At 59.1% G+C, this 10127-nt stretch overlaps 1 protein-coding gene across 1 annotated transcript in view; it reads left to right on the forward strand.

Moving 5' to 3' along the window:
- The first annotated feature begins 2032 nt into the window (after positions 1 to 2032).
- Positions 2033 to 10127, forward strand: part of CTNND1 (catenin (cadherin-associated protein), delta 1) — a 17136-nt gene continuing 9041 nt past the window's right edge. Inside the window, 7 exon segments of the mRNA XM_009321054.1 lie at positions 2033 to 2220; positions 3032 to 3351; positions 4534 to 4605; positions 4881 to 5039; positions 5290 to 5521; positions 5524 to 5788; positions 9886 to 10120. Of these exon segments, the coding sequence (XP_009319329.1) occupies positions 3157 to 3351; positions 4534 to 4605; positions 4881 to 5039; positions 5290 to 5521; positions 5524 to 5788; positions 9886 to 10120 (1158 nt within the window). The 5' untranslated portion in view covers positions 2033 to 2220; positions 3032 to 3156.

The following is a 10127-nucleotide window of genomic DNA, read 5'->3' on the forward strand; positions in this document are numbered from 1 at the left end:
ACGTGCAGAGGTGGGGACCTGGGGCTGGGGAGGCGTTGCTGGCTGAGTGGGGCCTGCCTGGCAGCCACGCAGGGCTGAAGGAATCTGCTGGGGTTGCTGTCTCTCCTCTACGTGCCTTCCCACAGAGGCAAACCCTGCTGGTCTGCGCTTGCTGCTCAGTACTGAGGCTGCTTGCAAGCAAGTGAGCCCGTTCACGAGAGCAAGGGCTCAGCTGAATCACTCCTTGAAGCCAGCAGACTGGCTCCATCCTCATGCCCCCAAAAATCTGCCTCTTCTGCACAGAGACGGTTGAGGGCAGGCTGGGAAGCTGTTACATAGCAGCACAGCTACTTGGGCAAGGTCATGTCATGGAGGATCCCTTCTCTGTAGGGGGGGTGTTCCTCTCTTTAAAAGGGCTTGGTGAAGTACCACTCTGGAAATGAATCGCAACAAGCCAATGGGGCTTCTGGCTGGGGTTTCGGATGCTCCAGTTGTGTAGGGTGTCTGGGTGGAAGGACCATCCCCTGACCTGCTGGAGAAGTCTGAGATGTGGCAAGGAGATGCTTCCCCTTTCTTGGGGGAGAGGGACTGGGTCAGTGGTCCAGGCTGCCTTTCCCCAGCACCTGGCTGGCTGCAGCAGCCTCCCTGCATAGGACTCCATGGGGCTGGGCCCTGCAGACCTTCTCCGTGTCCATGCGGACTGACAGTGACCTTCAGTGAGTCCCAGAAGGCAGAGGATCTGTGTCCCTGCTTGAAGTGGGTGGATGCCCACCAAAGATGGGGAGTGTTTGACTCAAGGGTGAGAGCTGGGATGTGTCAGCGCTGTTCTGGGAGGCACCAAGCCTCTCCTTCAGAGGATCTCTGTTGCAAATCCATGGGGCAGGTGAGACCTCGGAGCAGCAAGGGTCAGAGCCGTCCCTGCATTTCCATACAAGGCTTGGGGAGTCAGTCTGTTGAAAAAAGCCTTAGGGTGTACCTGTTGCAAGGTGGGAGGAGTGGAAAGCTGCATGCATGAGCCAGGAGTCATGTCTAGGAGCCTCCGAAAGCCTGCTTGGGCTCCTGAGCCAAGAGTGGGCTGCGTTCCTCCTGGGGCGCGGACTGGCCAGCAAGCATCCCAGCCCATGCTGGGCTGGGGCAGGGCACTGGGAGCTGAAGCGGTCTGGAGCGGGTGTGCATGTGCCACGTCTTCATCTCTTGCTGGGCACCACATGGGCACGAGTGGAACAACTGGACTTTTTTATTGATGAAGGCAGATTACAGGGTGGTGGCGACCAGATGTTCAAACGCTCTGCAGGCAGCCTCCAAAGCACTTGGAAAAAATCCACCCTGCTTTGCTGGGCTCAGTCGTGGTGGTGCCACAGTGTCTGATAAGTGCCAGGGCTGCCTGTGTCTGAGGGAAGCTTTAGGGGGGGCAGCGCCACAGGGAGGAGTGGACTCGCTGGGAGTGGGGGAGGCATTTCAGGAAGGGTTTGATCTGGATACACTTGAGATGGTGTGGGACATTAATAAAATAAAAACACAAAAAGCCCTGCTCTGAGCTCCTCTGAACCAGCATCTGCTGCAGGCTGGGACTGGAGGGGCAGGGCTGCCAGGGAGCGTGGGGCTGTGGGAGGCGGATGGGACAGGGCTATGCAGAGGGGCCCATGCTTTTGGTCCCAGGTCACCGTTACAGCCACACCAGGGTGGTGGCACTGGGGGAGTGGGCAGAGCCAATGCTGGAAACCGTGGGAAAGCAGTTTCTGTGCCGGCTGCCTGGCTCGAACGAGTCCCCACACGCCTTCCATGACTGCACGGGTTTGGGAAAACCTCTGCCGGGCTTGCTGGGACTCAGCTGGGCTGTGCAGGGGGTGGAGGGCTGAGCCCTTGCCACTCCTCTCCACCTGTGCCATTCCCCCGCCGATGGGGAACAGTCGGAAATGCTGGGGTCTCCAGGGAGCTTGGAGGCTGCTGTGGGAACAGTGCTGTGTTTGCCACCCCACCGGCCCTTGCCAGACACTGCCCCATCCCTCAGAGAAGAAGGGGTGGGAGAGAGGAGCCCATTTCCCCAGTCTGTTACCTGCCCTACCTTCTGTTTTGAGATCACTCGTGTGATTTTTGACCTCTTCTCCTGCTGTCCCTGCAGCTCTCTTCCCTCCTGCTTCCTCACTGTGGTGGCTGGGCTATTTCTCCCATGACTCTCTGCGTCTAGACCTGGCTGTCCTGTGCCTTTGCCAATCAAACCCGAGCTTCCTCTTCTAACAGGTCTGTATGGAAGAATATTGCCTTTCTTTATCAAAATATGTTGATTGTGGTGTGCTCGTTCACTGTTCTCCTTTGGGGAGGGGATGTTGGAGGGGTCCAAGCCAACGTCTGTCCCTAGATCTGTGGGGTGAGGACCTCCTGGGGTGGCTGCAGCCCCAAGTGCTCTGGTGAGTACCTGGAGGGTGGTGAGTTCTGGCAGCAGGCAAAGGGGCTCATGGGGTCCCCTTTAGGGGGATCCCATCCCACTTCATCCCCTTTCCTGGGTAGGAAGGAGCTAGGGGCTGTTTCCCCACCTCTTATCACACTGGGGAGGAGGGAGCAGATAAGTGACACAGCCCTCTCCCTCAGCCCTTCCCTGGAGGAAATAATGGGATGTGGGTCACTTCTCATTCTGCGGGGAAGTGTCCCCTGTTCTGCCCCAGGGACATGCCCTCCCCTCCTGCCAATTACTGCAGGCAGCTTTTTCTTGTAGGGGAAGTTCTCCTGCAGCCTGAGGAGGGCCCTTGTGGGAAGAGGGAACCTCCTCAGCACACAGCAGCTCTTCTGAACCTGGCTCAACCCCAACTGTTTGGTGTGATGGGGGAGGACCTTCTGCCTCCAAAGTGCCACTTCTCCAAGCTTAAATGCTGGGGCAAGGAGCACCTGAGTCACGCCTGGGGATGTGCTGCTCTGAGACCCTCCTGCCAGCTCTCTGGTGGTGGGTGGGAATGGGTGTAAATGCCATGAGATAATTTTTTTCTTGTTCTGAGAATCTGTCTTAACAAAATCAGTCTCTTCTGACCGCTCCTTTCCTCCCCCAAATCACATGCAGTGAAGAGAGGGGCTCCTGCCCTTCTGGGTCACTTTTCTTCCCCTCACTTTGACACCAAGCCGCCACCGCTTGTGCTTCCCTGTGCCCTCTGCCCCCGCCCTGCCCGTCCTGGGCACCCATCACCCATGGATGACTCGGAAGTGGAGTCGACCGCCAGCATCCTTGCCTCTGTCAAGGAGCAGGAGGCACAGTTTGAGAAGCTGACCCGGGCGCTCGAGGAGGAACGGCGCCATGTCTCAGCCCAACTGGAACGAGTCCGGGTCTCCCCACAGGACGCCGGCCCGGGCTTGGCCAACGGCACTCTCACCCGGCGGCACCAGGTAAAAAACCCCCTCGGCAGAGGTGGGTGCGGAGGCTTCCTGGAGCCCCCGTCTGTGTCAATCCTGCCTCGGTGGGGGCAGCCCTGGGCCCGGCTCCCTTCCTTTGGCCCTCCTTGGGTATGTGAGGTGGAGGAGGGCTAGGCTGGTCTTGTAACACTGATGGTGCTGTATGTGTGCTGGGGCTGAAGGTGATCTGGGGATGTGCAAACCTACCTCGGCAGCCAGAGTCTTCTGGGGAGAAGGAGCCAGCCTTGGAGGGTCTTGCTACCAGGTCAGCTCTGGTTTGGTTTTGTGAAGGTTGGAGGCTGTCCGTATTCACTACCTGGGCATCTTTGCTCTCCATCCCGCTCGGCTTCTTGGAAGGTGGCCAAAATGCAGGGGTTGGTGTATAGCTGCGGGGGAGTGTATGTGTCTCCCTCTTGTGTGACGATGGACAAGTCCCTGGAGTCCCAGTCTATCCCCCAAACAGCCAAACCAGGGCTGGGAGAGATCTCTTTTCTCTACAGGCCTGGAAATGTGGTTTCATCTGCCTTGGCTTGAGGTCTCTCTCCTGTTCTCACTTTCCCGGGCTCTGTTTTGGGGAGGGGTGCTTGGAGGGCTGGTGCGTGGTGTTGTGCCTTTCCGGCAGGTGGAAAGGCAGGTGCCTTTCTGGCTGTGGAAGGTGGTGGTGCTAGGAGAGACTTGTGGGTCGGGGGGAAGGAAGGAGTGGGCAGAGGAGGAGCGCAAGAGAGTTAAATGGTAGCACTCTGCAATCAGCTGCTGAGCATCTGTGCTGTTCCCTCGTAATCCTGGGGGGCCTCTGGGATGTTGCGTGTGGCTTCTGTGTCAGAAGATGTGGAAGGTCTCCAGGGCCGTGCTGGGGAGCAGGGAAGGGTCTTGGACATTCCATCAGGAGTGTGTGGGCACCGTGGGAGAGCTGGGATGTCTGGAGCAGGGCTGAATGGTGTGTTCTCCAACTCTTCCGCAGGCTGGAATGGGGGCTGGTTTGCTGCATGTCGCACAGACCCCCGAGGAGCGTGCTCCTCTCCTGGGAGTGACGCATGGGGTGCGCCTTGGGTGTCTCTGTCAGATGCAGGAGATGGCCTGCTCAGGGCCTGGCGGGGAAGGTGGGATGGATATATGGCATCCCGGCAGTGGGACATCAGTCTAGTAACAGGCCTGCTGTGGTGCTTTGTGTTTCAGAACGGCCGTTTCTTGGGCGATGCTGACCTGGAAAGGCAGAAATATCCAGATCTGAAGCTCAACGGGCCACAGGTAGGGGGAGCTGAGCCCTCTGGCTGTGGGCAGCCTGCTTGCCGGGTGGGGGGTGCTGGGCTCCAGTGTCCCCACCCTAGGTGGGAGGGGGGGACTTGTGTTTCTAATGTGGCTGGCCTGGCTTGAAGAGGCTTTGGGTGTGGGGTTGTTGGTATCCCCTCCCATGCAAGAGGATATCAGGGCTCCCTGAGAAGTGAGATCTCTTGGCCGGCTCACTCCAGGGAAGCCAGTGTTGGTGGTGGGGGGGCTGACTGCCTGTCCCTTGCTCCCCTCAGGACCACAGCCACCTCTTGTACAGCACAATCCCCAGGATGCAGGACCCGGGCCAGATTGTGGAGGAGACGTACACCATGGAGGAGGACCCAGAAGGGGCTATGTCAGTCGTGTCTGTGGAGACATCAGATGATGGGACAACCCGGCGTACAGAGACCACGGTACGGGCCTGGGGAGTGCATGGAGGGACAGGGCTCTGGCCAGGGAACCTGATGGCTGGGGTGCTACAGCTGTGATCTCTGCCAGCTTGCCATGCTGTGAGCTGAAACAGGGTGTGAAATCTGCCTGGAGTAAGGTGCTGGGCTGGAAGGGGAATCTGGGGATGCAGGGGTGTGGTGGATTTCCTGATGGGAGTGTGTCCTGATGGGAGCAGGACATTTCCTGATGTGTGTCCTGCATCCATCCCTCTAGGTGAAGAAAGTGGTGAAGACTGTGACCACGCGGACGGTGCAGCAGGTGCCTGTGGGGCCTGATGGGTTACCTTTGGAAACCTCCCCCGTCACCAGCAACTACGTCCAGACCATGGACAGGAACTTCCGCAAGAATGGCAATGGGGGCCCTGGCAGCTACCTGAGCCAGCCGGGCACAGCCACTCTCCCTCGTAACTACCACTATCCCGACGGCTATGGCCGCCCCTACGAGGACTGTCCCGTGTCACCCGCATTGACGAGCGCTACCGCCCTTCCATGGACACCTACCGGGCCCCCAGCCGCCAGGACATCTATGGCCCCCAGCCTCAAGTGCGTGTCGGGGGCAGCAACATGGACCTCAACCACTTCCACCCCAAGCCATATGGCCTGGAGGATGACCAGCGCAGCGTGGGCTTTGAAGATGTGGACTACGGGCTTATGTCTGACTACGGCACGGCCAGGCGGGCAGGGACCCCATCTGATCCTCGGCGGCGGCTCAGGTACGTGGCAGGAGGCACTGGGGCGAGGGATGCTGTGGGGTTGTCCTGGTTTCAGCTGGGATAGAGTTAGTGCCTGCCAGGTTAAACCGCAACAGGGGTCCCTTTAACTTCACCCTCTCTGGAGGAAGGAGGATGGCACAGACAATACCATGAGCTGAGTCACACGCAGCTCATGCAGGAGAAAACTTGCATCCGCTTCTAATTGTCTGCTTAATTGGTGGTTAAAACTCAGTGCTAATTGAGCCGGTCATCCTGCAGCAAGGAGTTCCACTGGGCGGTTGGATGTAGCTCCAGGCCCTTCCCTCTCTGTGCCACCCGTTCTGCTAGTCGGACAGCAGGCTCATCTGCGCCCCGGCCTGGCTTATCCTGCTGGGAACCGTGCCTGGTGTGGGGTGTGCGGCACAGCCCCGCATCAAAAGTAGCAGTAGCCTCATGATCGCGTTCTCGCCGAGCTGAGAGCAGCCCTGGGGAGCTGTGCTGAGCCCATGGCTGGTGTGAGCAAGGCTCAGCCCTGCAGTGCACCGGGGAGCGTTCCTGCAGCAAGGCCCTCGGGCAGGGCAGGGTGGGAGAAGCTGCTCGACCTGTTTGGCAGTAGCAGCTTCTTCCCTCGTTTGTCTGGGGGTGATTAGCAGCTCCTCCAGCCTGACTGCTGAGCAACTGCCCCACCAGGCTGTGGCTGCCCTTGGGCAGCCAGAGCAGGGTCTTGGTGGTCCTTTAACTGCCCTGCCAGGCACGTGGCTGGGCATCCTGGGATGTTACATGCCCGAGGCCATGACTCCTGTAGACTGGTGTCTTGTGCCAGCTGTGTCTCTTGCACAAACACTGTTGTTGCCTGTTTAAGCCTCACAACCTGCTCTGCTTGCTGCCTGGGCTGTCACGCGGGGTTTGGGGAGGTGCTGGAGGAGGGCTCAGAGGGTGGTGAGGTAGGAATGGAGCAAGGGGCTGAGCCTGGGTCCAAGAGATGGGGAGGGGGCTGTGTCAGCAGGCTAGGATGGATGTACATCTCCTGAGTACCCTGGGGCTGGGGGGACAGGTAAGGCTGAGCACAGGCTGCTTAAGCTCCTAGGGCATAAAATGGAGGCAGGAGGGAGAGACCTGAGGGAAAGGAGGCTCTTGCCAGCCTGTGCTGGAGATCCACCTGTCTCGAGGCACGTACTGTAAATCCACGGCAGCTCCTGGCTGTTGAAGGGACTAAAGGAGGAGCTTTGTCCTTTTGGCTTGTGCCAGCACAAGTGTTTCTGTTGCTATGCTGAGCCAGCTGGGGTAGTTGTTCACCCAGATTAATTTCCCTGACCCGCCTTGCCTTGTGAAGCTTGTGCTGGCTAGAGGAGGGCAGGCGAGGCTGCTGCCCCCACTGTGTGCACAGACTCAAGCAGGCTGCGAGAAGCCAGCATTAGCAGTTTTGAGCACCTGGCAGTCAGGCTAGCCCCTCGGCGAGCAGCTTGGGCAGAAGGGGTTAAGCAGGTATGTGCAACCTGTGGCTGCTTCTCTCCAGCCTGGGGCTGTGGAGGGAGCGAATGCCAGCCAAGACAGAAGGCTCTGGCTTGCAAACCTTCCCTGGGTTTGTGTCCTGCCCAGCACACGGGGGCAGGAGCCCTTCCTGGATGGCCTGATCTGAACCACTCGGCCTTTGAGACTGCGAGTCCTCTGGGCTGGATGGTGTCTGTGCTCCTTCTGCCCCTCCAGATCCTGGAGGACAGGAGTTAGAGGAGCCAGGTGTGGAGCCAGGTACGGAAGCTGCAGCCGGGTGGGAGACCGGAGGACTTGGGTCACAATAGAGGGGGAGAAGGTCCCACTTCCAAGCATGGCCAAGGAGCAGCCCTGGTGGAGATGTCACCTTGTCCTGCAGGGATGGTGCAGGGTATGGAAGATGAGTTGGTGCGGCCTATGAGCAGGCTCTCCCTCCCCAGGCAGACCGATAAAGATCGCAGCAATCTGTGGAATCCAGGTGCTGTTGAGCTTGGCTTGTCCCCTGCCTTCTCAGTTACCATCTGTGCTCAGCTGCCTGGCTTGCAGGAATGGGAACAGGAGAGATCAGCATCCCCCCTGCCTCAGAGATGTTTGTCTTGAGCAGGGGCCTGGCTGTTAATGACTTCCTTCAGGGAGGCAGCTTGCCAGGCACACAGGAGATGGAGTGCGTTGAGCCGAGAGACACAGCGTGTGCTGGCTGCCCTTGGCTGCAAAGTGTGCAGGTCCCCTCTCCTGCAGCTCTTCTCGGAGGTCCCTCTCTGCAGGGGAAGAGGGGTTTAGCAGCAGCACAGGGTGTGCTCCCCCCTCCCTGCCAGCCCCATCTCTCCTGGAGGGGCAGGGGGGTATCCAGCACTGAATGACCCTCGCGGCTGGGCAGGAGCTCCCTTTTGGGACATGTGAGTCTTGACATGGGAGCAAGGTCAGCTGCTGGCTGTGTTGACAAGCATTGGGTGGCTTGTTTGTGACACTGGCACTCGGCTGCATCTTGCTCCTGCCTTGTCCTGCTGTGGGGATGGTGTTGGTGGTTGGCGCAGTGCACTGAGCACCGTGCGCTGCAGCAGTGGGGAGCGACTCCCCGGGGCGGCTGGACTCCTTGGCATCTCTTAGTAGCCAAGTCATGTGGCAAGCAGCGCATTTTCCTGTCAGGACATACTGAAAGCCAACTTCGCAGCCCACTGCCACCATCCGTGGTGGTGCTGTGCAGCAGCACCTGAGAGGGATGTGGCTGCCACCTGTAGCCGGTGGCTTTGGCGAGTCCCGTACCAGAGGCCGTAGGGGAAGCAGTGGCATAAGGAGCAGAACCTGCTACCATCCCTCATTGCAACTTCCCCTGCCTGCTTAGGGGCAGGGGGCTGCCTGCACCTGGTTTGGGAGCTCAGAAGGTGGCTGAGGAGTCCCCAGGGCAAGTGTGAGCCAGAGGATGGTACCTCATCTTGGACCCTGGTTGTGTGTCCCCAGTGCCCTGGCACAGCAGGGGTGACAGCAGCAGTCAGGTCCCTCTGTTTAAGTGCCAAGTCCCCTTCCATCCCCTTCTGTTGGAAATCGCTGGAGTCCTCTGCCTGGGTGGGGGAAGGATTATATTTCCAGTGACTACAAAAATAGGGTGAGGATCTGGGATTTTGTGTGGTGCATGTTCTGGGGGTGTCAAATATCACCTTGGCTCATGGGGGACTATTGCACTTTCTTGCAGCTTCCATGTCTTTGGGGCTCATTCCCAGTGCTGCTAGGTTTGTGGGTGAACCGCATCTCACCAGGGCAGGGGGTGTGGGACCACAGCTCTTCCCTGTGCTTGAGCTGGGAGCAGTGAGGTTGATCCCTGGAGCCCAGGTGTCCCTTGATGCCCAACTAAGCCCATCCTCTGGGCAGCAGTGCAACTTGGGTATATCTCTTTCCAGCAGATGCCCAGTGTTTGAGCCCCATCCTGGCTAAAAATCTTTGTTCTAGCCATGATGCTCTGAAATAATGGCAGTGGCTTGGTCTGGCAGCAGCTTGTGTGTCCTGGGCTGCTGCGGGGCAGCTGGGGTGATGGGATGCAGTGTTGGTACAGCCAGACAGTGCAACAGAGAACTGGATGGCCTGAAACTGGACTCTGGGCGCTTGCTGCACCCACGCAGTGCTGGTGTAACGGGCCTGGGGAACTCCTGGGTGATTTGCTCTCCCAGCAATCTGTTGTGGTATGAACTTGCCCTCTAGTGGCTGCAGGCCCAAATTGTTTTTTTGTGCCTTTGGGGCTGGCTCCTGCCTCCGTGGAGGTTATGCAGAGACCAGGATCCAGCCCCTGACCCAAAACTAAACCCGGTGAGTGGGAAGGGACTGGAATAGCTGTTGAGGCTGCCTTCTCCTGGGGAACAACCGCCTGCTTCCTGAGCAGGCCTGGGGATGCATGGGGGTCACCTTCTGCAGCTGTGGACTCCAGGTGGACCCTGCGTGGGGAGCAGGAAGGTGCCCCGACACTGCTCTGCTGCCTGGCTCCCAGCCCTTGATGGGAGTCTGCACGGTGCACTCCAGCAAGGTAGTGGTGACTAGACACTGTGTGCGCTTCAGCCCATCTTCTGGTGGCTTGGAGGGGGTACAGCATTCCCCCCAGGTCTAGGGCTCGTGCTGATGCCTGCTGTCTTCTCTCCTAGGAGTTACGAAGACATGCTGGTGGATGAAGTGGCCCCTGACCGGTACTACTGGGCCCCCCTGGCTCAGCACGAGCGGGGTAGCTTGGCTAGTCTGGACAGCCTGCGGAAGGGAGGTCCGGCCCCAGGTAACTGGCGCCAGCCAGAACTGCCGGAGGTCATAGCCATGCTGAGCTTCCGGCTGGATGCCGTCAAGTCCAATGCAGCTGCCTACCTGCAGCACCTCTGCTACCGTAATGACAAGG

This window comes from Pygoscelis adeliae, unplaced genomic scaffold (genome assembly GCF_000699105.1).
Source record: "Pygoscelis adeliae isolate BGI_AS28 unplaced genomic scaffold, ASM69910v1 Scaffold1073, whole genome shotgun sequence".
Lineage (NCBI taxonomy): Eukaryota > Metazoa > Chordata > Aves > Sphenisciformes > Spheniscidae > Pygoscelis > Pygoscelis adeliae.